The sequence below is a fragment of the Myxine glutinosa genome, chromosome 8 (assembly GCF_964187855.1).
Source record: "Myxine glutinosa chromosome 8, kmMyxGlut1.1, whole genome shotgun sequence".
NCBI classification, from domain to species: Eukaryota; Metazoa; Chordata; class Myxini; order Myxiniformes; family Myxinidae; genus Myxine; species Myxine glutinosa.
In genome coordinates this window covers 71,035,537-71,061,767 of record NC_136268.1, presented here as the reverse complement: position 1 = coordinate 71,061,767, position 26,231 = coordinate 71,035,537, and the positions used below count along the sequence as shown (strand labels likewise).

Here is a 26,231-nt window from a genome sequence, read left to right as displayed (position 1 = left end):
GTCTCTGTCTCTGTCTCTCTCTCTCTCTCTCTCTCTCTCTCTCTCTCTCTCTCTCTCTGTCTCTGTCTCTGTCTCTGTCTCTGTCTCTGTCTCTGTCTCTGTCTCTGTCTCTGTCTCTGTCTCTGTCTCTGTCTCTGTCTCTGTCTCTGTCTCTGTCTCTGTCTCTGTCTCTGTCTCTGTCTCTGTCTCTGTCTCTGTCTCTGTCTCTGTCTCTGTCTCTGTCTCTGTCTCTGTCTCTGTCTCTGTCTCTGTCTCTCTCTCTCTCTCTCTCTCTCTGTCTCTGTCTCTGTCTCTGTCTCTGTCTCTGTCTCTGTCTCTGTCTCTGTCTCTGTCTCTGTCTCTCTCTCTCTCTCTCTCTCTCTCTCTCTCTCTCTCTCTCTCTCTGTCTCTGTCTCTGTCTCTGTCTCTGTCTCTGTCTCTGTCTCTGTCTCTGTCTCTGTCTCTGTCTCTGTCTCTGTCTCTGTCTCTGTCTCTGTCTCTGTCTCTGTCTCTGTCTCTGTCTCTGTCTCTGTCTCTGTCTCTGTCTCTCTCTCTCTCTCTCTCTCTCTCTCTCTCTCTCTCTCTCTCTCTCTCTCTCTCTATATTCCAAACAGGAAACTTACTATTTTAAGGATGTCATAAAGGACACAAACAACAGGCATGAATACCTAATGTAAAGTGTTCGATAAAGTGATGTAATAGACACTGCGGAAAATAGCAGTAAAATATTAAATTTATTTATTTATACGACTTTTCCAATCTTTATTTTATTTAAATTGAATTGTACACTTGAAGACTGTAGTACACAAATTGCCTCCTTAATACTTCCAAGAACCTCCAGTTTTGCAGTGCAGTAATTCATTTTAAATAAAGGTTGAATGGGGTGGCATATAATGGTGGTATTTATTCAAAGACTGCTTCTGGACTACAGTACTTCAATAGTACGAAACTTCTGCATTTTTTGTAAACGATTGTTAAAATCATTATTTTATTAAAATTGAAGTCCAGTACTTTAGTCCGTATGTACTGTAGTACTTGAACACACTGTGCAGGGTATCGTGCTCAATAAACTCTCTTGTTCCTCATGTGTTAGTTTTCCCTTATTCTTCCTGGTATCTTTTATTTTGTTAATTTTTTGTGTTCACCCTCCCCACCTTGTCTCATCTTCTCACCAACTGTCCAGACTGGCAAATGCCCTCTTGGAGAGAGTGAAAGAGTCTTTCTCTGACCTGCATAATCGCGATGCAGAGGCAGCAGCAGCGGCTGAAGAGGCCGTGCAAGCCCACGGGAGCAAACTCGAGGATGCGCAGGAGCTGCTTGCTGAGGCCCAGAGACGTGTTCAGGAAGCGAATGGCCTTACTGCTCAAAATGAGCAAGACCTTTTTAATGTGCAGGTGAGTTGGATATTTGTCAGAAAGTTACCTTTCCTGCTGAATGGAGTCATTACTTTTGGATTATTATAAAGCTTTCAAGGAAATACCAAGTGCCCTTAATCTATTGGATATTACATAATCTCCAAACATAAGGTTTCTATAATGATAACATACAGTATATAGCTGTACTCTAATTGCAAAACACTAGCGAAGAACCCATTCTTACAGATGGGTCAATTTCCCCATAATTATGGACAGGCGCATGCCATGAGAATTGGTCAGTATGACTTGTAAAACCCACCCTCACCTGGAGAGGCTCCATCTGATGCACATTAACTAGAGATGGTTAAGGTGCTCCACTCACCCTGAACCCCTCAGATTATGAAAATTACACCGTAAATCTCCCCTGTAAAACCTCCTGTAAAAGGTGTGGTCAAATGAGCTATGACTTGAGCACAAACATCAAAGGCACATGGGAAAGAGATACACGATTTCCAAATTAACCTCATGAACTGTTTAGCCAGTGTGCTACAAGCGATTGTGACGAGGTGAGCCCCGGAGCCCTTGTTGAGGGCAGAACGTTTTTTCCTGGAAGATGGGGATGCCCACAAACCACAGGTGGCCAATTAAAGGGACCCGCCGTGTATGAATGGATCCCACAGTTGAAGAGGTCCATGACCATGCGGAGCACGTCAGTTGGAGTTGAACCTTACAGATAGAGACATCCTTGCCTCTCCTTGGCCACCGTCTGCTCCTCTCCTTGCCTTCTCATTGCCATTCATGAACTCCTCTTCCTCCACGAGCTGCACTTCATCGGCCATGTCCACCTGCACGCCACCAGCTTCATGAGTGCTTGAACCCTATCTGCCCCTTTGTTGTGCCATTCTGATATTTTGGCGCCATTATGGGGTTCTGCTTTATTTATTTATTTCCATTGCGCATTAGTGCATGTGCCTCCTTAGTCGTTTGTCATTTGCCTGGTCTGTCCTGTTTATTTATTATATAGAATCTTGTCTACGTGTATCCCCATATTCTCTTTTAATAAACCCCCATTTTAACGATAAGAAGCATCTTCCTTCCCTTCTTTTAGCCTCCTCACATTTTGCTGCCAAGTTTGGCTTTGTTTGCTTGATCCTTGGAGAATGGTGGAAATATTGAACACAGTAACTATAAACACCATTTTGGGATCTGAGGAGGCTGGTCAGTGTATTCTGAAGGATCTTAATTTTGGGATCTGAGGATGCTGTATTCTCAGAAGCTGAGCCTGCCTGCCAGAAGTTGCATATCTTCCACCATATTGACTCTGTTGGCTTGAATATGTTTGTGTATATATTATATTTATATATATATATATATATTTTTTTTTTTTTTTTTTTTTTTTTTTTTTTTTATATATATATATATATTTTATATATATATATATATATATATTATATATATATATATATATATATATATATAATATTATATTATATTATATTATATATATATATATATATATATAATATTATATTATATTATATTATATATATATATATATATTGTTACGGTCCGCGGATTAGATCTTATTTTGACCGAGCGGTGGTGTAACCGCGGCCGAACAGTTGTTCCCCACTAAACCCGATTCACCCAACGTTGGCCGTATCGCACCACAGCTACTCAATCGGGAAAACTCTAAAGCGACCGAATGCAAAGAGGAAGAAGACGTACAGAAGAGTAACGGGGTTTATTATTTACACACACAAGCAAAAAGGAGCAGTCACGATTATGTATGGGGACATGAGACGCAGGTGACACAGTTAATTCCTTATACAAGCTTAATTACCTACCCAGAACAGAACAAACAAAGACACTGACTCACATGGGGAATTGCAGAGTGGATTGGCTGGAAGGAGGTGTGTGGCTGGAGGGGGAGGACGGCACGGAGCTGGCTGGAGCTTGATCCCGCACGGGACGTCGGGCTGGACCTCGACGGCCGCTGATGCCACCGATCCTGTCGTGTGCGCGGGATCACGGGTCGGATCACGGTCGGAGCCGACGCGCTGGTGGGGGGTCTGGCGTGACGGGTTCTCTCCTCTCTCTTTCTTTGTCCAACCACTCTTTCTCCACCGACAACTCAACGCAACCACTCAACGCAACCACTGACCACCCCTGACGACCAACTCAGCTCTTGTCATGGACCTCTCTACGCGCTCTTGCTCTGACGACCCAGCTCTTTCCTTTGTACTCGTCTCTCCTCTGTAAAAGCTCATCTCCCTCGGGGGCGTCTCTCGTCTGTAAAAGCTCATCTCCCTCGGGGGCGCCTCTCGTCTGTAAAAGCTCATCTCTTGGGGAACGCCCCCGCGGCGGGTTATATAGGCCCCGCCCCTCAACCTTTGCGAACCTCCCCCAAACGCTCTTCCTCCGCCCTCTCAAACCCAACCCCTCGTGCTCAGTTGGTTGTTCGCGGCTGGCTCACTCCTCCCCTCTATGACGAGGTGGAGACACGCCTTTCTTCCCCAACCCTGCCTCGTGGCCAATGGTGGTTGAAGAAAACCGCCCAAAATGCAGTTGGCCATTGAAATGAAATGAAAGGGGACCTATTCTTATTTCACTTGGTGCAATGGAGTATTTAAATTAATGGGAGACACAGCCTTACCCTAAGACACATAATAAGATATAAGCTACTGAACAAGGGTTTTATCGGGTCCTGCAATGTGGTGTTTATGGAATAACTACCGAGATGCCCTTTGACCTTTACACTACGGAGGTATTTACAAGGAATCATTACATTTTACAGAGGGTGATATTTACAACAATTTACTATACAATACAACACAATAAAAAAAAACACAATCCTCATATCCGCAACACTGCACCCTCCTCCTCTTAGGCACGTCCCGGGCCTACAACTTTAATTTAGTGTGACACGTAGGTGTAGTTCACTCTACTTTTAACCTGACCCTGAGTGCGACAGTTTTAAAACATAAATAAATGTGTCCCGCTGCTCCATTGCACCCTGCCTAACAGACTCACGCCCACAGTTAACCGAATTGCGGAATGGTCTTCAAACTATACACTGACGGTGGGGAGCATTATTTATAGTTGACACTACTTTTATTTACAAGACTAACCCAGGACCTGTAATTGTTCTTTCTGGGAGGGAGACAGTCTGCTCTGCATCAATGCACCATGAAAGCACCCAAAAACGCACCAATACACCCCCCAAGCACCAATCGGTGCAGTCACCCCAGTTCATCAGTGTTCATGAATAAAAATAAAATCAACAACCCCTAACCCTGCAGGTGATCTCTTGCTCTTCGACTCCCTCTGCTGGCTATTATTATTTCTTCCAGTTGTTGTCATTTTCTTTGCTGGCGCCTATTTGTATTAAAACTTGCACCCAACGTGTCCTTTTTATTTATTTATGGCCCACCAGGCCGACTGCGTGTGGTTCACCTGTGGGGCATCGGTGCCCTGTGGCCAAGGTCCGCCAGCAAGATTTCGGGCCCTCATGGCCGGTTCCAGCAGAGGGGCCATGCCCCAACCCATGGGGTCCATAAGTGGTGCTCGGCCACAGACATGTGGTCCATCATGTGGTGCATCGATGCAGACAGCTGGTTCTGAGAGTTCCGGGCGCACAATGGCCGACTCACGCACGCTCCCCTCGGCGCCCAATGGCGCACAGGTCATGTGAGAGACAAAAGGGGAAAGACAAATGAGCGAGGGGTAAGGTCACAAGGGTACACATCAATAAGGCAATGCAAGGCGAAATGCGTATGGAGGGCGAAGTGAGAAAGCTCGTCCCTACCGTACGTCACCCCCCTGTCACCTACACTACCCTTGCCCTTACCCCATATGTACAAAATCTACACATTACCAATCCGTCGCTACCGTCACGTCTTCCCCATATTTCCCCTATACCAAATTCGTCACCACAATCCCACTATCCAAAATTTGCCATCACCAATTCATCATCAACCCTCATAAGGAGGAAGAGATGGAACAACAAAACACAATGTCACACCCACGTCATGATGCGTCTCACAATCCAAAACATTTGCACATAAAAATAATTAAACATGGCATGGTGTGGAGTACCTGTCACCTCAGGTGAGTGGATGCAGATGGTGCGAGGAGACTCCAATCCTAACTATCCTCTAAATGACATGAACACACTTTACACTACCCGGGGTCTCTCCTTGCCAATCCATTGGCCAACTTACACTATGGGTTCTAGAAACCAATTCCCATTGACCAAACTGTGGTGCTGCTCAATTTGGGGTCTCACTCCCCCGATTCATCTCCCGGTGCCCTTGCACAATTTCTGGGCTGTGACGTGTAGCTCTCCCAGCAGGTCTACCCACCTGCACACCTCCACCACTGCAGTTGCCACCCGAGCTTACCTAGCTCCTCACCCTATCCTAACTAACTGGGGAAGGCCCCTCCTGGCTCTGTCACCCCACTCGGTGCCCTCTGGCACTGGGCTACACGGGTCCGTCCTCCGGATCCTCGGGCCCCATCCATCCACAACAACTACTACCGGCTCCCAGAGCCCACCTGCGGCCTCACCTGGCCGACATCCTCACAGTGGTGGAGTGCCCAAACCAACTACACACACTAACAGGCTACACGCCCAGCCATTTCCACAACACTAATGCACCCATCCAAACATCATTCTTCCACCCGCACCACAGATGCCAATATCCAACCACAATTTACCTATACCCTCTACCTAACACTTACACTACCCGCCCCGGGTATTCGTGATGGGGGTCCACTCTTCCCCCATTCACACCTTCGCACCATCCACTCCACTCCATAGTTTCCATCATACTCACTCCACGACCATCCATTCCAATACTCCATATATTCCGCACTCCATGTATTCCACACACCTGTTTGTGCACACCTGTGCACTCACACCTGGTGCCACCTGCACCCTCCTTCTCCCTGGACCATTTGGTCAACACAATACACATCACTATCACTATCACTCTTACTCATACACTGCTCCATACACCTGTTCAGTTGCACACCTGTGCAATCACACCTGTTCAATCACACCTGTTCACCATACACTTTTCACAATACACTTCCGAATACACCTCCAACCCTCACACGGCATCATCTCATCTAACTACTCCCCTCTGAAACTTGCGCTTCCCAGTCGTCCCTTTAAACTATTGCGCTCCCACATCATTATCATCCACACTAATCTACCTGCGTCCCCACTACAGGTGTCATTGTCACTACCTAACCTTAACGTCACCTAAGGTCATCTCTCTAGATCCCTACACATTATCCAAACCCTCCCTCGGCGAACTTACACTGCCATAAACCCCATACATCTAGTGCTCCTTTGCCCCCCCGCTGTGAGGGATGGTGGATTGGCCATCCCACCACATCGGGGAGGTCCCACTATCAATTTTTGCTCACCAAATTTCAACCAATCAAAAATTTTCCAATTACTGCCAATTCTATTCACTTTTCTAAATTTCGTATCAAATCACTATCACTATCACTATCACCATCATCACAGTCCGCTATGTCCTAGCCTCGCTCCGTCATGACATCATTAAACTCGGCTTCGTAAAGCCGAGCAATGAATTCGGGTGGTTTGGTTGCCTGCAGGTTGAATACGTCCGGCTTTCGGTTCAAGGGAGGTGGTTTGGTCGGGCCGAGATTCCACGCACCATCTCGGCGCGGCACCTTGCAGTCCCGGGCCCGATGGCTCAATCTCCCTCGGTCGGAACCCCGTCCCCACGAGGGGGCACCGTTCCGCTTCCTCCCACTCGCCCTTGAACCGGACCGGTCGCCTGGCCCGACAAGGCCCGGACTCGACCGTGCGGGGCGGGGCCAAGCCGAATCGGCAACGACGCTTCGAAGAGAAACGACGCAGCTTCGATCCGCGCCGGGCCTCGCATCCAACAAAGGGCTCCTCGCACCGAGTGCTCGCATCGGCTATCCGTCGCTCTAACCGCTAACCCGGTTACCGTCGATGCTTCACCGGCATGCTCACACGCATACGCTACCCCTTTCACCCTCACAAAACCCGGCGTTCCAACGCCGTCCGTACATTCCACCAACGCTCTCCCTGTTACACACCACACCTCTCGCGCACACTCTTGCGCACACCTCGGTCCACACCTCTCCTCCGTTACGTCCTCCGTAACACTCACCATGGGCGTGCACTCTGGCATCCACCCACTAACGTGCTCACATGGGCTCTCCCACACTCGCGCTACCACCAACTCAGGTGTGCTTCCTCGCACACGTTCCACCACCACCTTACTCTCCGTGTCACACTCCGTACACCCCGACGTGCATTCTCGCTCGCACTCGGTTTCACACTCGTGCTCCGATGTGCCCTCTCGCACCTGCGCCATCACCAACTCACTCTCCGTGTCACACTCCGTACACCCCGACGTGCATTCTCGCTCGCACTCGGTTTCACACTCACGCTTCGTAACACGCTCACCCCTTGACGCACACTTTTTATTGCTCTCACTCCCTGTGTCACACTCCGTACACCCCGACGTGCATTCTCGCTCGCACTCGGTATCACACTCGCGCTTCGTAACACGCTCACCCCTTGACGCACAATTTTTTCACACGCGTGCCATTTCCACTCACACGGGACCCTTCACCAACGCCCGGATGCTTCCTCGATCCCAAGCGCGCGAAAATTCTTTTGTCGCCAAACATCCTCTTACAAAATCTCCCCGCACAATATACAGCACGACTCACCTGGGGGATCCTTTTCTCCACGCGCACCTGCAAACTTCCATTCGGGTTAAGCACAGCATCGTGATGTGAGCAGGGACTTTGCACATTTTCCATTTCTCCCTGCAATTCCCGGGCTACCTCCGTCATCTCTTCAATTTTAATTCCCAGCACTGCTTTTTCTTTATTCACCTCGATGACCGCTGGCTTTAATAAAACACCCTCCTCTACCTCAGCGGTCGCCGGCTTTTCCAAACCCCGGGTCGCGATTTCTACCCCTGTCATTGTACCCGTGCTTTTCTCAACTTCGTTCAACCAGCGCTTCTCGACCCGCGTTACCTCCTCGTGCACCCCTGGGACCCTCTCGCCCACCATGCGGTCTCTGTCCCTCTGCTCCCTTTCCTCCCAATCGGCCCACATTCCATCAATTTTTGCATTCATTTGGGCCATGAAGGCTTGCATTTGGGCCACCGTTGGTAGTACAAAGGGTACTGTCACGATTTGTAGCAACAAAAGGTTTGAATCCAACGGCGGCGCTGCTACGGTCGCGGGCGCGGTCCCCGCAGCCATGTGCGAGGCGCCATTTTGCGCGCCCGTAACCTCGTGCGCGAGAGCGCCATTTTGTGCGCCTGATACCCCCTCAACCACATTGCCTATGTTCTCCTCCTCCCTTTCCTCCACATACATTTCCCCGAGGTCCTGGGTCGATTCCACCCCGCTTATCTCTCCCACCGGCATGCCGTCGCCTTGACCAGCCATGGCGCGATTTCAAAATTCGGGTTTTGCTTTAAAACACAAATTTTCAGCAGCTCGTAATTTTGAGCGCGTTAAGCGCGCTTCGGGCCTCGTATCTCACTCCCCGACACCAATTTGTTACGGTCAATAACACAATTGGTGTCCAAAATTTGGGCTAAATAAATTTAGTCCCAGGTTCGAATCCCAACTCCTGACACCAATTTGTTACGGTCCACGGATTAGATGTTATTTTGACCGAGCGGTGGTGTAACCGCGGCCGAACAGTTGTTCCCCACTAAACCCGATTCACCCAACGTTGGCCGTATCGCACCACAGCTACTCAATCGGGAAAACTCTAAAGCGACCGAATGCAAAGAGGAAGAAGACGTACAGAAGAGTAACGGGGTTTATTATTTACACACACAAGCAAAAAGGAGCAGTCACGATTATGTACGAGGACATGAGACGCAGGTGACACAGTGAATTCCTTATACAAGCTTAATTACCTACCCAGGACAGAACAAACAAAGACACTGACTCACACGGGGAATTGCAGAGTGGATTGGCTGGAAGGAGGTGTGTGGCTGGAGGGGGAGGACGGCACGGAGCTGGCTGGAGCTTGATCCCGCATGGGACGTCGGGCTGGACCTCGACGGCCGCTGATGCCACCGATCCTGTCGTGTGCACGGGATCACGGGTCGGATCACGGGTCGGATCACGGTCGGAGCCGACGCGCTGGTGGGGGGTCTGGCGTGACGGGTTCTCTCCTCTCTCTTTCTTTGTCCAACCACTCTTTCTCCACCGACAACTCAACACAACCACTCAACGCAACCACTGACCACCCCTGACGACCAACTCAGCTCTTGTCATGGACCTCTCTACGCGCTCTTGCTCTGACGACCCAGCTCTTTCCTTTGTACTCGTCTCTCCTCTGTAAAATCTCATCTCCCTCGGGGGCGTCTCTCGTCTGTAAAAGCTCATCTCCCTCGGGGGCGTCTCTCGTCTGTAAAAGCTCATCTCTTGGGGAACGCCCCCGCGGCGGGTTATATAGGCCCCGCCCCTCAACCTTTGCGAACCTCCCCCAAACGCTCTTCCTCCGCCCTCTCAAACCAAACCCCTCGTGCTCAGTTGGTTGTTCGGGGCTGGCTCACTCCTCCCCTCTATGACGAGGTGGAGACACGCCTTTTTTCCCCAACCCTGCCTCGTGGCCAATGGTGGTTGAAGAAAACCGCCCAAAATGCAGTTGGCCATTGAAATGAAATGAAAGGGGACCTATTCTTATTTCACTTGGTGCAATGGAGTATTTAAATTAATGGGAGACACAGCCTTACCCTAAGACACATAATAAGATATAAGCTACTGAACAAGGGTTTTATCGGGTCCTGCAATGTGGTGTTTATGGAATAACTACCGAGACGCCCTTTGACCTTTACACTATGGAGGTATTTACAAGGAATCATTACATTTTACAGAGGGTGATATTTACAACAATTTACTATACAATACAACACAATAAAAAAAAACACAATCCTCATATCCGCAACAATATATATATATATATATATATATATATATATATATATATATATATATATATATATTGTTATAGATCGCGGTTAGATGTTATAGACCGAGCGGTGGTGTAAGACCGCGACCTAACAAAACTCACCCGATTCACCCAGACTTTGGCCGTATCGCACCCCAGCTGCTCAATGAGGGAAAAGACGAAAACGACGCAATGCAAAGAGGAAAACGAAGGCAAAGAAAGGTTTGGAAATACGACTGAATTTATTGACTATTTACACACAAGCAAAAAGAAAGCAGTCACGTTTATTTACAAGCACATAAGACGCAGGTGACACAGGGAAAATACTAGCTTATACAGACTTAATTAACCCAGGACAGAACAAACAAAAGAGACTCACGCGGGAATTGCAGGAGGTGGATGGCTGGAGGTGAACGCTTGGTGGAGCCAACGCGGAGCTTGGTGGAGCCAACGCGGAGCTTGGTGGAGCCAACGCGGAGCTTGGTGGAGCTGAACGCTTGGTGGAGCCAACGCGGAGCTTGGTGGAGCCAACGCGGAGCTTGGGGGATTGGTGTGACGGGTTCTCTCTCCTTCCTTAGTCCCACCCAGTCCAACAACTTCCTCTCTTGCTTCAGGACTCTTTCTCTCTCTTTCTTGGTCCCTCACTCTTTACCACCGACTCCTCACCGCAACCAACGCAACCACTTGACCACCACCTCTACTGACTGACTCTTCACCACTCTGCACTTGACGACCGACTCCCGACCAACTCAAAGTCCAACTCCAGGCCTTTCTGTCTTCTGCTCTCCTCTGTAAAAACGCATCTCTCTTTTTGGACACGCCTGCCTTGGGTTATATAGGCCCCCGCCCCTCAACCTTTGCGACCCTCCCCGATCGCTCTTCCTCCGCCCTCTCTAGCCGAACCCCTGGCTCATGGTTGGTCGAGTGGGGCGGGCTCACTCCTCCCCTCTATGACGAGGTGGAGACACGCCTTCCTTCCCCGACTCGAGCCTCGTGGTCAATGGCGGTTATTGGAGGGAAAAAACCGACCAAAATGCGGAAGGCGCTTTGAATTGCAATTGACGGAAAGGGGGGAATGGAAGGGAATCTATCTCTTTCACTGGTGCAATGGAGTATTTCAATTAATGGAAGACACAGCCTTATCCTAAAACACAGAATAAGAGATAACTATCGACAGGTATATTCTATTACTTGGCTGACGTGTATGCTTGTGGACTATGGGACGCCCTTTTGGTCTTTACACAGCTCCGGAGGCAGGAGGCACAGAATAAACAATAATCACAATAGTACAGCACACAATCAAAAAATATACAGTCCTCATATCCACAACAATATATATATATATATATATATATATATATATATATGTATATATATATATATATATATATATATATATATATATTATATTGTTACAGACGCGGTTTTAGATGTTAGTTTACCGAGCAGTTTGTATTACCGCGTCCGCACAGGTACTCCCCGATTAGAACCCTATCCCGCCCGATTCCACTCGAACGTTGGCCAAATCGCGCTATGCTAAATCAATGAAGGAAAGGACACAACGGCTGGGATTAATGCAACGACACAAGGGGTACAGTTCTCAAGACCTCCGGAGGAGGATATAATTGGTGATGCAGAAACGGGTAGATTACACGGTAAGAGGTAAAGCACAGCAAGATGGGCACTTAGACACAGTCTTATCTTATCCCCGACAGACCACAGACAAACGGGACAAGACTGACTTACACGGGGATTGATGGCAGGGAAGGACAGGCAGTCGATAGCTCAAGGTGCACCTTGGCTCAGGGGCAGAATCCAACGTGGTCCGGTCCAGAGATGCGGGGAGGTATTTCAGCGCTTCGAGGTGGCGTCTTCTCTTTCCAAGCTGAGGGCGCATCTGACGTCACCTCCCTCTTTCTGCGCACGCTCAGCGGGGAGTGACACGCCCTCGGCTCGTTAGCTCCGCCCCAGATGGAATCGGTCCACCGTTTCTATTGGGTGCGGGGGGTTACCGGGCTCCGCCCTTGACGAGGAGCTGACAGCGAGCCCCTGCGTGGTAACCCCGTCGGAGCACATGTTCAATGGCGGCTAACCAAGCCGGAGTGAGGACGCACACTCCCCGCACCGCCGCCGCTGTTATTGTTGTTGTTGTTGTACTATGAGGAAGAGCTGCGGGGAGGTTTTTTTTTTTTTTTTTTTTTTTTTTTTTTGTATACAAGATCGAGGCTCGTGAGAGAGCGAACATTAATCACACAGAAAGACAAACCGACACATAAAACATATAACATAGGGAGCGGTAGACAAGATGGGGAGAGAGGGGGAAGGACACAAACACAACATTTGAGAGCAGGGACCGAGAGACATGGAGACATCGAGAGATCTGAGAGAGGGCGAGGGCTTTGGGGGGGGGGGGGGGCGTGGGAAGGGGGCGGTGGGAGAGGTATAAAACATATGGACACTGCCAGGACTTCCAGGAAAGAAGTTGGAATTTCAAACAAGTTGGATCTGGGGTGAATTAGCGGGGGTAGAAAAGATCAAGGTTTTGGATGGGGGAAGATAAGAGATGGTGGTGAACAGCTGTTTTAAAGACCTGGAGGGAGGAGTGGGATTGAAGGGAGTGAGGGAGTTTGTTCCAGAGGCGGGAGAAAAGAGGAATGAAAGAGATGAAGGTGAGCAGAGAGCCGAGATTTCGGCAGTTTAACCATCAGAGGGTTGCTGGCAGATCTTGTGCGACCTGTAGGAATATTTGGGGGACAGAGCACAGAGAGAGCTGGGAGTGCAAGGCCGGAGAGGAGTCGGTAGAAGACAGAAAGACCACCTACCTGCCTGCGGTGAGTGAGTGAAAGGCCCTCAGAGATAGCTTCATCGCGGGAGATTCCAATAATTCTGAAAGCTTTGGTTTCAACAGCGTGAAGCCGAGCTAGGTGTGAGGCAGGAGCACCGGCCCATAGGGGAGAACAGTATTCCATTGAGCTGCGGATGAAAGCCTTGTATGTGGTGAGGAGCTCAGGTGTGCCGAGGAAGGACTTTGCACGACGGAGGATGCCCAGTCGGCGACTGGCTTTGGAGGCCAGCTTGGAAATGTGGTTTTCCCAAGAAAGATCATGGCAGATAGTGAGACCCAAAATCTTGAGCGACAGAACTTCTTGGAGAGGATTGTTGAGAAAGTAGATGGGAGGGTTGTCCAGTCGATCTTTTCGGAGAGACATAGTAAGAGTGTGAGATTTGTCAGGATTGAAAGACATGTTCCACTTGTTTGACCAGTCTGTGATTTTGTCCAGGTCTTCAGAGAGTGAGGAGGCAGCAGACTGCCGATCTGAGGGAAGAGGAATGGAGCGGCAGAGAGTGGAGTCATCAGCAAAGAGATAGAGAGGATTTTCGAGAGAGTCAGAGAGATCATTGATGAAGACCAGAAAAAGCACGGGGCCCAGAACACTGCCTTGGGGAACTCCAGCCTGAACAGGAAGAGGAGATGAGAGAAACCCATTCAGGGCCACACGTTGACGACGACTAGAGAGGAAGTCCGCCAGCCATGCGTGGAGATTTCCATGGATACCAAAGGAGGAGAGTTTGGTGAGCAGAGCGGGGTGCCAGACCGTGTCGAAGGCACGTGATATGTCGAGGGAGACAGCTCTAATTTCCTGTTTGGCATTGAGGACCTCCATCCATTGTTGAGACAGCAGAAGCAGCATGTCCAGAGTAGAGTGACCTGGTCTGAAACCAAATTGATGATCAGAGATCAAGCCATTGGAGAAGAGGAAAGATTTCATATCCGAAGCAATGATGGATTCCATGACTTTGCTGATAATTGGGAGAAGGCTGATTGGTCTGTAGTTGCTAGGATCTGTTTTTGCACCTTTTTTGTGCAAAGCGGTGATGTTGGCTGATTTCCAAGCAGATGGCAGTTGACCTTGAGCAAAAGAGAGGGTGAAGAGAACAGAGAGAGGGTGAGATAGAGCAGCAGAGCAGGATTTTAGGACCCGTGGGCTGATGCCGTCGGGTCCAGTTGCAGAATCAGAGTCGAGGGTTGACAGAAACTTTTCCACCTTGTCAGGAGGAAAGGACACGGAGTCCAGGAGCAGCAGGGTACGACTGGGTATGGTGGGTACAGAGAGGGATGGGTTTGGGACACAAGATTTAGAGGCAAACACAGAGTTGAGGCATTCAGCTTTTTCACGTGCGGAGTCAGCTGTGTAGCCATTTGAGGTAAGGGAGGGGATGGAGGGGGAACAAACACCAGAAACGGATTTGACCAGACGCCACCAGGATTTGGAAGAGGGAGACAGATAAGAGAGTTCGGTCTTGAGAACGGAGAGATATTGTTTCCTGGCTCTCCTGAGGGTGGACACACACTTGTTTCGGGCTTTGTGAAAGGAAATGAGATTTCCTTCCGTTGGATTTGCTTTCCAGGAGACGAAGGCAAGTTGTTTCTGGGCAACAGCCTCACCACAAGATTCCGTGTACCATGGACGGGAGGAAGGGTATGACAACTGAAGACGAGATGGGATAAATCTGTGCATGAGAGAGAGCAATTTACTTTGGAAGAATTCCCAGGATGAGTTGATGTCAGAGGTGGTAGAGATGGGAGACCAGTCCAGATGATTGATGGCTGCTTGAAGACCGTGCCAGTTGGCCTGAGTGAAATGCCAGACTCGTCGACGCTGAGCAGGCTCCCTGAGGATGGTCAGAGAGATGTCCACTTTAACAAGGACATGATCAGATGATCCGATCGGAGCAGAAGAAGAGCAGCAGACATTTTCAGGGAAGTTAGTCATAACCAAGTCCAGAAGAGAAGATGTTCCGTTGACTGAGATCTGGGTCGGGAAATTGACAGATTGTGTCAGTCCCAGTGAGTCGCAGAAGTCCTTTGCTGAGGAGCCATGGCTGGTGAGAGAGGTACCCACACCCAGCCAACTGGCATGATGACAGTTGAAATCACCACATATGAGGAAGAGAGAGTTGGGATGAGTAGATAGAAGTTGGTCCATATCATCAGACAGCGAGATGTAGATGGAGTCATCACTGTTTGGTGGACGGTACAACACACATATGAACAAGAGGTGGGAGCGAAGGGGAAGCCGTAGCCAGAGGTATTCCTGGGGGTGAGGTGGAGAGAGTGCAGTGCAGGGCGAGTGAGGAAGAGAGTTTTTGATAAAGATAGCAACCCCGCCTCCAGGACGAGGCTCAGGTCTATCATACCGGAGGAGGGAGTAGCCCGGGAGAGATACTATGGAATCAGAGACATCATAAAGGAGGAAAGTTTCTGTTAAGCAGATCACGTCTGGTTTGACAGAAGCAACCTGTATGGAGAGATCAGTTAAGTTTGAACGAAGGCCCCGGATGTTTGAGGTCCATACCGTTAATGAAGAGGAAGGGGGAGCATCAGATACAGAACAGGGGGGAGGAGGGGTAGGGTAAGATGTGGAAGAGGTGGAAGAGGTAGGGAGAGCTGTTGAAGGTGTGTCAGAGATTTCAGAATAGCTCGGAGAAAGGGAAGGATGGGGTGGACAAAAGGTTTGATGGTGATTGGGTGAGCCACAATGAGGTGTTATTTGAGGAGGGGGAAGAGCGAGGCAGAAGGTTGGGGGAGATGGAGGTGAGAGTTTGAAGGGGGAAGAAGCGGGGAGGACGCTTTGAGGAGGGGGAGTGAGAGGGGGGAAATTGAGAAGCAATGAGGGTGGGGAGATTTGAAGGGGAGGGGTGAGGGGGGAGTTTGGGAGGGAAGGGACAAGGGGAGGGATTTGAAAGGGATGGGATATGGGGGAGATTTGGAGGGGAGGGGTGAGGCACGAGTCTAGGAGGGGAGGGGCGAGGGGGCGTCTTGGCGGGGAGGGGTGAGGGGGTAGTTTAGGAGGGAGGGGGCAAGGGGGGAGATTTGAAAGGGATGGGTGATGGGGAAGATTTGGAGGGGAGGGGTGATGGGGAAGATTTGGAGGGGAGGGGTGATGGGGAAGATTTGGAGGGGAGGGGTTATTGGGAGGTCCTAAACTTTCTAACGGTGCCATACAATCACATTCTGGTGCAACGAATAGTCAGAATTAATGGAAACGAGTCCTTAACTGACATAGACTAAGAATAACTAGCAAGATGTCCTATAGTTGTCTACGTGAGATGCGGTGAACCTGGATGCGACATTTAATGGGGGAAATAGGGGAAGATCGGGGCTACAGAGTGTTGTTTACAGAAAATGGGACTAGGTAATGGGGGATTGGGGATAGTTGGGAAGTATTGGGGAAATAGGGGAATATTTACAAGCGGATATGGATGGAGGCCAATCTCATATCCGCAACATTGCACCCTTCTTTACCTCGGGGCGTCCCGACCCGATAAATTTTTACTTACTTTAGTGTGGCACTCAGATGTAGTTCCCTCTACTATTAACTCAACCCTGAGTGCGACAGTTTTACAGATGTTCACAAATGAGTAAATATGTCCCCCTGCGACGTTGCACCCTTCTCCTCACATAAACACACCCACAGGATAACCGAATCGCGGAAAGAATCCTCAAACTAAACATACAGCCGGTAGGGAGCATCATTTATACAAGACTACACTGATATTTACACTACGATCCAGGACCTGTTTTTGGAGGAACACATGCAGATGTTATGCATAGAGAGAGCACGCATGCCAGCATCGATACACCAACCCACGAGTGCCCTGTGGCCCTACGGCCTTTAATAATGTGCAGAGCACCCCATCCAAGCACCAAAAGCACCACCCCATCATGTACAGTCAGCACCATCCGGTGCACCAATAAAGTGTTCAATAATCACCGGTGGTGTCGCAGCCGGCCGATGTTCTGCCGCTGGTCTTGCCTTGGAGCCCACTTGGTGTTCTGGCTTCCTTCAAAAATAAAGAAAGGCGCCAACCGCGTCCATTTCTAAATTGTGGCCATCAGGGGGGCCAACTATAAGTGGTTCACCTGTATGGCATAGGTGCCACGTTGACCCAGAGGTCCATCAACGGGTGGTGCTTGCCCGCAAAAGACTGCGGTCCATGGTGGGCGGCCACAAAAATTGTGGTCCATATGGTGTATCGATCCCGGCAGCAAGCAGCGAAAGTGCAGGCCCACAACTGCAGAGCCAGCACCTCTCTCTCCTCTCTCTCTGCCCCAAAGCCAGATCCTCGGAGGTGGGAGACAAAAGAAGAAGACAAGTGAGTAAGGTGGTAAGGGCGCAAAAGTGCACGCAATACAAGGTGATGCACACTGGGGGCACATGGGAACCAGGTGAGACAGGTACGTTCCTACCGTACGCCCCCCCCCTCCCCCACCAGGTAACCTACATTGCCCCTCCCTTACCCCTTACTGTATCCACAAAACACAACACTACCCATAAACATCTACTTTACACATCAACAAACGTCCCTACTGTCTTCCCCGTTCCTCCCATAAACCAAATTCGTCTTCTCTCCCTCCTAACCAATCAAATTTGCCATTTCCAACTCCCATCAAAATTTGCCATCTCCAACTCAACATCAAAATTTGCCATCACCAATTCATCATCAGTCCCTCCTAGGGAGGGAGAGATGGAATCACCCCAATGTCTCATCCACGTCGTGATGCGTCTCACAAATCCAAACAGCAATTCTCACTTCCTGCAACTCAAAACAAGGAAACACAGGTGTGGAGTCATCATCACTACAGGTAAGTGGCTGCGTATGGTACGACAGGTTCATCAATCCTAACTATTTCCTAAATGACTTTAACAACTTTACATTACCCGGGGTCTTTCTCCTGCCAAACCATTGGCCCACTTACACTATGGGTTCTAAAAACCAATTCCCATTGACCAATCTGTGGTGCCTCTCAATTTGGGGTCTCACTCCCCCGATTCATCTCCCGGTGCCCTCGCACAATTTCTGGGCTGTGACGTGTAGCTCTCCCAGCAGGTCTACCCACCTGCACACCTCCACCACTGCAGTTGCCACCCGAGCTTACCTAGCTCCTCACCCTAACCTAACTAACTGGGGAAGGCCCTCTCGCACTCTCACCCCCTCAGTGCCCTCTCTGGCACGGGCTGCCCGATCCACACCCGGGATCCTCAGCCACCCACTGACACTAACGGCTCCCAGAGCCCACCTGCAGCCTCACCTGGCCGACATCCTCACAGTGGTGGAGTGCCCAAACCAACTACACACACTAACAGGCTACACGCCCAGCCATTTCCACAACACTAATGCACCCATCCACAATACCATTCTGCAACCGCACCACAAATGCCAATATCCAACCACAATTTACCTATACCCTCTACCTAACACTTACACTACCCGCCCCGGGTACTCGTGAAAGGGGTCCACTCTTCCCCCATCCACACCTTCGCACCATGCACACCACTCCGTACCACTTACTCCATGTACTCCACACACCTGTACTTGCACACCTGTGCTCTCATACTTGGTGCCGCCTGCACCCTTCTCTCCCCAAGCACATTCGCGCTGATCCACACACTCACTACTCCACACACTGCTCCACACACCTGTTCAGTTGCACACCTGTGCAATCACACCTGTTCAATTCTCAACCACACGGCATCATCTCAGCTAACTACTCCCCTCTGAAACTTGCGCTTCCCAGTCATCCCTTTAAACTATTGCGCTCCCTCGTCATTATAATCCACACTAATCTACCTGCGTCCCCACTACAGGTATCCTTGTCACTAACTAACCTTAACGTCACCTAATGTCATCTTCGCTAGATCCCTAACAATATCCTAACCCACCCGGGCTAGTTTTCACTGCCATAAACCCCATAAACTATCGCGCATTTGCCCCATTTTGTGAGGGATGACAGAGTTGCCATCCCACCACATCGGGCATCTCCCACTACCAATTTCGCACATCAAATTTCAACAAATCAAAAATTTGCCAATCACTACTCATCATCTGCCAATCACTACTGCCAATCCTTTGCCAATCATCAAATTTTGTTTTTTTTTCTAATTTTGGGTCCAAAACACTAACCTCATCACCCGTCTACTTATTAGATCCTCTCGGTGCGCCAATTCCCTTCTAAAGCTCGGCTTCGTACAGCCGAGCAATGAATGCGGGTTGTTTTGTGCCAGCGGCTGGATACGTCCCGCATTCGGGGCAGGGACGGGGGCTTACCCGGGCCGAGATCCCACGCACCACCTCGGCGTGGAGCCATCCAATGTCCCGATCTCGACCTGCCGGCACGTCTCAACAAAAAGTGGTCGCCATGACGACCCTTCCTATCGAGCTGCCCGCTCCGCCTAGTTGAGCACGGACGCGGCCGTTCCAAGCGAGGCCCAGCGTGGATCGCGTACGGCGGTCCTTTCGAACCCGCCGTGGCTCGGATCCCCGCTGGTTCTCGCGGCACGCGAAGCCCGGCACGCACCGAGGGCCCGATTCGGCTATAAGTCGCTCTAACCGCTAACCCGGTTACCGTCGATGCTTCACCTGCATGCTTACACGCATACGCTACCCCTTTCTTGCTCATACATCCAGCCGTTTCCATGCTCCTCGTCGTACCTTCTCTAACACACCCAGGTACACTCATTCCACTCACAGCCTTGGTCACACACCTGACCACCGAACACTTTGGCACACATTCGTTGGTCGCACACCTCACCAACACACCTCTTCGCGCCCCTTCCTCGGTCACCTCCTCTGTGACAATCACAGGTGTGCCCTCACTCACACACCCAACCACGTGCCTCACTACCAATTCCAGCGTGCATTCCCACACACGCTCTACCATTCCAGGTGTGCATCCTTTCTCACCTGTCACAACCAACTCACGCTCCTTGTCACTCTCACTACTCTCACCACCACTCTTGACAACGCACTCACCCTTACTCCCGACAGCGCACTCTTTCCTCATGCACCTGTCCGTTACACACCTTTCTCGCGCATCCTCTTGCGCACACTCTTTCGTTACACCCTCTGTAACTCTCACCACAGGCGTGCATTCTCCTTCACTCTTGACAGCGCACTCTTTCCCCATGCACCTGTCCGTTACACACCTTTCTCGCGCACACTCTTGCGCACACTCTCCCGTCACTTCCTCCGTAACACTTACCACACCGCGCTTCCATGTGCTCCCTCGCACACGCGCTACGACCGACTCACTCTCGACAGCACCCTCACTCCTTGGCACGCACTTTTTCCTCACACACCCCAGAGTCGGACTTTCTCGCACACCTCCTTTTTCGCACACCAGACCTGTCACACACTTCACCAACGGCCTCTCACGAACACCCGGGTCCATCTCGACCCCCAAGCTCATTAAATCACCTGGCGCATCATACGCACGACCATATTGGTCACCACTTACACCGGGTCCTCTTCCTCTTCGCTTCTCCTCCATCACCTGCGAATCCCTCATCCGGTTAATGAGCACATCATCACGATCCGAACACAGACTTTGGACCAATTCTTTTACTTCCTCCTTTATCTCTTTCTTATCCTCTCTCCGTCGCTTCTTAATTTCGCTCACCCCTTCTTCCACTTCTTCTAATTTCTGCTTCACCTCTTTTATTTCCTCGTGCGCCCCTTTAAGTTCTTCCTCTAACTCCACTTTATTTTTTTCTATGTGCTCCCGCACCTCCCGCTCTTTAACCTCCATCACCTCTACCACCTTGTCCATTTTCCTCGTCAGGTCCTCATGTACCGTCTGACACTCTTTTTTAATTACCCCTACGTCCTTTTTCATCTCCTTCTGTGTCGATTTTAAACCCTCTATTACCGCTGTGTTCTTCTTTACCTGGTCCCCCAACTCCTTTTGTCCCACTGTCAGTTGTTCTACTCCCAGCGTCAACTCCTCTATACCACCTTGCAATTTTACAGTCCCCTTTCTCACCTCCTTCTCCATGCGCTCCTTACAGTGCCTCACCTCCTCGTGCACTCCTCCGACCTCCTCACTCACACCTCTTCTGATCTCTTCTCCCATCACTTGCATCTCCTGCCCAGATGCCACCCTCATCTGCTCCATTTCCTCCCTGTGAGCATCCAGTTTGGTTTCTTCCCCCATTCTGACCCCCTCTATCTGCTGCCCCATTTGTTTAACTTCCCTTTCCGCTTGGTCCCTCATGTCCCTCAATTTGCCTTCCATACTGTTTTCTAACCCCTCTAACCCCTTTTTCATCCCTTCCATTTGATTCTCCTGAACGGCCATTCTGTTTTCTACCCCCATTAACCCCTCCTGTATTTCCCCTAATCTATTGTCTAATCCCTCTATTCTACTCCCTAACCCTCCGATCTGGGCCCCCATCCTTTGTTCTAACCGTTCCCCCATTTCTCCCATTTTGCCCCCCATTCTGCCCCCCAATCGCTCACTATCAGCCCTCATTTGCTCACTCTGAGCATCCATCCGGTTCCCCATTACCCCCATCATTCTGCTTTCCATTTCTTCGCTATTCTTGTCCATAAGGGCCTTCATTTGCATTAAAAAAAGGTTCAAATCCACCGGTGGCGCTACTACAGTCGCGGGCGCGGTCGCCGTGGCCATGTGCGAGGCGCCATTTTGCGCGCCCGTAACCTCGTGCGCGACGACGCTATTTTGCGAACCTGCCACCCTCACTGCTTCGCTCTCCTCTTGTCCCTCTATTTGGTCCTGGATCGAACCTGCCTCACTCTCCTCTACCGGAACCCAGCCGTCTTGATCTGCCATAGCGCGACTTTCAAAATTCGGGTTTTTATTTTTGTAAAACACAATCAAATTTCGCCGTTAATAATTTCGAGCGCGTGAAGCGCGCTTCGGGTCCGATCTCACTCCCCGACACCAATTGTTACTCTAATAGTACAATTGGTGTTCCAAAATTTGGGCCTAACAAATTTAGTCCCAGGTCCGAATCCAACTCCTGACAACCAATTGTTACAGACGCGGTTTTAGATGTTAGTTTACCGAGCGGTTTGGTATTACCGCGTCCGCACAGGTACTCCCCGATTAGAACCCTATCCCGCCCGATTCCACTCGAACGTTGGCCAAATCGCGCTATGCTAAATCAATGAAGGAAAGGACACAACGGCTGGGATTAATGCAACGACACAAGGGGTACAGTTCTCAAGACCTCCGGAGGAGGATATAATTGGTGATGCAGAAACGGGTAGATTACACGGTAAGAGGTAAAGCACAGCAAGATGGGCACTTAGACACAGTCTTATCTTATCCCCGACAGACCACAGACAAACGGGACAAGACTGACTTACACGGGGATTGATGGCAGGGAAGGACAGGCAGTCGATAGCTCAAGGTGCACCTTGGCTCAGGGGCAGAATCCAACGCGGTCCGGTCCAGAGATGCGGGGAGGTATTTCAGCGCTTCGAGGTGGCGTCTTCTCTTTCCAAGCTGAGGGCGCATCTGACGTCACCTCCCTCTTTCTGCGCACGCTCAGCGGGGAGTGACACGCCCTCGGCTCGTTAGCTCCGCCCCAGATGGAATCGGTCCACCGCTTCTATTGGGTGCGGGGGGTTACCGGGCTCCGCCCTTGACGAGGAGCTGACAGCGAGCCCCTGCGTGGTAACCCCGTCGGAGCACATGTTCAATGGCGGCTAACCAAGCCGGAGTGAGGACGCACACTCCCCGCGCCGCCGCCGCTGTTATTGTTGTTGTTGTTGTACCATGAGGAAGAGCTGCGGGGAGGTATTGGGAGGTCCTAAACTTTCTAACGGTGCCATACAATCACATTCTGGTGCAACGAAGAGTCAGAATTAATGGAAACGAGTCCTTAACTGACATAGACTAAGAATAACTAGCAAGATGTCCTATAGTTGTCTACGTGAGATGCGGTGAACCTGGATGCGACATTTAATGGGGGAAATAGGGGAAGATCGGGGCTACAGAGTGTTGTTTACAGAAAATGGGACTAGGGAATGGGGGATTGGGGATAGTTGGGAAGTATTGGGGAAATAGGGGAATATTTACAAGCGGATATGGATGGAGGCCAATCTCATATCCGCAACAATATATATATATATACTAGTATAAAGCCCGTCAAAAATGACGGGTTGGGACAGTTTTTGACGGTACAGCCGCGTGAGCAAGCCAAAGTCTGAAGTCTGGGCCTTATGTCAGCGGTGCTTATATCATTTTTATTTATTAGACATCCTACAGAAGTAAATGAACACTCATTTTACTCTGCACGCATTACATATCACGTGCAGCAAATTTAACCTCCCTGTGCCTTTCATTTATTGTGATTACAAAAATACCGCTTCTGTACACTGACCATGAGGCTCAGTTTGCAAGCCACCGTAGACGATTCCAATGTAAGAGGCATAACTACTCTTCTTTTGGGTCTTGGGAATCCTTGGGGTCTTTTGTGTCCTTGGGGTCTTTTGTGTCCTCTGGGTCATTTGGGTCCGTGGGGTCTTCAGGGTATTTTGGGTCTTCAGGGTATTTAATGGTCTTTGGGGTATTTTGGGGTCTTCAGAGTCCTTTGGTGTCTTCTGGGTCTTTTGTGTCCTCTGTGTCTTTTGTATCTTCGGGGGCTTTTGGGTCTTCAGGGTCTTTTGGATCTTCGGGATCTTTTGCGTCTTTGGGATATTTTAGGTCTTTGGGGTCCATTGGGTCTTTTCAGTATTTTGGGTCTTTTTAGTCTTTTGGGTCTTTTAGGTCTTCAGAGTCCTTGCGGTTCGTCTGCGTCCTTGGTCTTTTGAATCCTCTGGGTCGTTAGGGTCCTCGGGGTTAATTGGGTCTTTTGGATCCTCTGGGTGTTTTGGATCCTTGGGGTCTTTTGGGTCTTCAGGGTATTTTGGGTGTTTGGGACCAATTGGGTATTCAGGGTATTTTGTGTCTTCGGAGTCCTTGGGGTCTTCTGGGTCCTTGGAGTATTTTATGTCCTCTGGGTCATTTGGGTCCTGGGGGTTGTTTGGGTCTTTTGGATCCTCAGGGTATTTTGGATCCTCGGGGTCTTTTGGGTATTTGGGGTCTTTGGGGTCCATTGGGTCTTCAGGGTATTTTGGGTGTTTGGGTCCAATTGGGTATTCAGGGTCTTTGGGGTATTTTGGGTCTTCTGAGTCCTTTGGGTCTTCTGTGTCCTTGAGGTATTTTATACATCCTCTGGGTCATTTGGGTCCTCGGGGTTGTTTGGGTCTTTTGGATCCTTGGGGTCTTTTAGGTCTTCAGGATATTTTGGGTCTTCAGGATATTTTGGTTGTTTGGGGTCCATTGGGTCTTTTTGGTCATATGGGTCTTTGGGATATTTTGGGTCTTTGCGGTATTTTGTGTCCTCTGGGTCATTTGGGTCTGTGGGGTCTTCAGGGTATTTTTGGGTCTTTGGGATATTTTGGGTCTCTGGGGTCCATTGGGTCTTCAGGCTCTTTTCAGTCTTTTGGGTATTTGGAGTCGTCGGGGTATTTTGGGTCTTTAGGGTATTTTGGGTCTCCATGGTCTTTTGGGTCTTTAACAGTCTTCAGGGTATTTGGGTCTTCAGGTTGTTTTGGGTCTTGAAGTTATTTTGGGTGTTTGGGGTCCATTGGATCTTCAGGGTCTTTTTGGTCTTTTGGGTCTTCAGGGTATTTTGGATCTTCAGAGTCCTTGGAGTCTTCATGGACTTTTGTGTCATTAACAGTCTACAGGGTATTTTGGGTCTTTGGGTGTTTTTGGACCCATATTGGGTCTGCGTCCTTGAGTATTTTGGGTCCTCAGAGTCTTTTAGGTCTTTTAACTGGTGGGCACACAGTTGTGTTCAAAGATTGCCCATTAAACATCCGCACTAAAATCCCACCTAAAGAACTACTCAAAGACTTTAAAACCTACCCTTATGAAGGTGGACAGACACACAAACACACACACATTGTGTTTTATATGGTGTATATTTTTATATATCTTCGGGTGTATATCTAACATAACACCAAGTGTCATAAGCATCGCATGGCTGCTTTGACAATATACTTCCTTTTAATCAGTCACCAAAGCTCAGAAAGGCTTGAATATACTATACATTACATTATAGTAGATGATATGAAAAGCAGAGTCATAAGGATATGAAAGCACATGCGGCAAGAGAAATTCACACATAATGTTAAAAAGAGCTTGTTAATTAACCTTGGACCTTTCCAGAGCGTCCACCTTAATAGCACTGGGGCCACTGACATCCAATATCCCATCGCCACTTTCCCACCCATCTCCCCCGTCACCTCTTCCTTTTGGTCATCACTTCTAGCTGAGTCCTTGTCATGTACAAATGGAAATTGAACAAGTGCTATTTGGAAACCTTATACCACGAGGCTACACCAATATGATAGACTGTTTATGTAAATGCCTGAAATTCCGAATGCAGACTTTGATTGTTTGAGCTATTGTGTTGTGTGTATGTAAATCTCTTTTACAATTTTTCTTGCCCATTCAGTTGTTATACGAGTCGTGACGAATGTGTGAAAACATCACTCATCGCCGACGATTTATAGTGTTTGTTTCTTTCTTGAATACAGAGAAGAGTCTCCATTTGGCATAAAAGGTTTTGCTTCAAGTCTGTTCCTTCCGTTCTCCCCTTTGTGTTCCAATTTTTTTTGCTTGTCTAGACCAAGAAGAAGGAGTTGCAGGAAGCCGATGACAACACAACCTCCCTACTGGAGGGTGGAGAGGAGATTATTGCTGCAGCAGAAAACAATGTGGATGAAAGTCACGACGGCCTTGAGGCATGTACCCTCAGCTCTACAATCAAATTACACATTTTTTTTCCAATATGGCTCACACTTTCAAACTTTTCACCTGCTCCTTTCACAGCAGAGGAGACACAATTGACTCATTGCCAATGGTTGTGCATTTGACCTCAGATATTGGATGCCATTGTCGGTGTAAAGCAATGATTTTTGACTAGTTTTAAAAGTATCGTGCAGTAACGATTTTATACCATTGATGATTTTTAGCTCACCTGGAGCGTAGATTATGGGATGGCGTGTCGTGCCTCGGTCAGTCTGTCAGT

The 26,231-nt window shown here is 49.4% G+C and overlaps 1 protein-coding gene across 1 annotated transcript in view; it reads left to right on the top strand.

Annotated features, from left to right (window-relative positions):
• The window catches only part of LOC137433134 (laminin subunit alpha-2), a 469,485-nt gene that overhangs the window by 365,561 nt on the left and 77,693 nt on the right, over positions 1–26,231 (top strand). Inside the window, exon 39 of the mRNA XM_078783389.1 lies at positions 25,828–25,944. Coding sequence (XP_078639515.1) covers positions 25,828–25,944 — 117 coding nt within the window. The remainder of the gene's footprint in view (positions 1–25,827; positions 25,945–26,231) is intronic.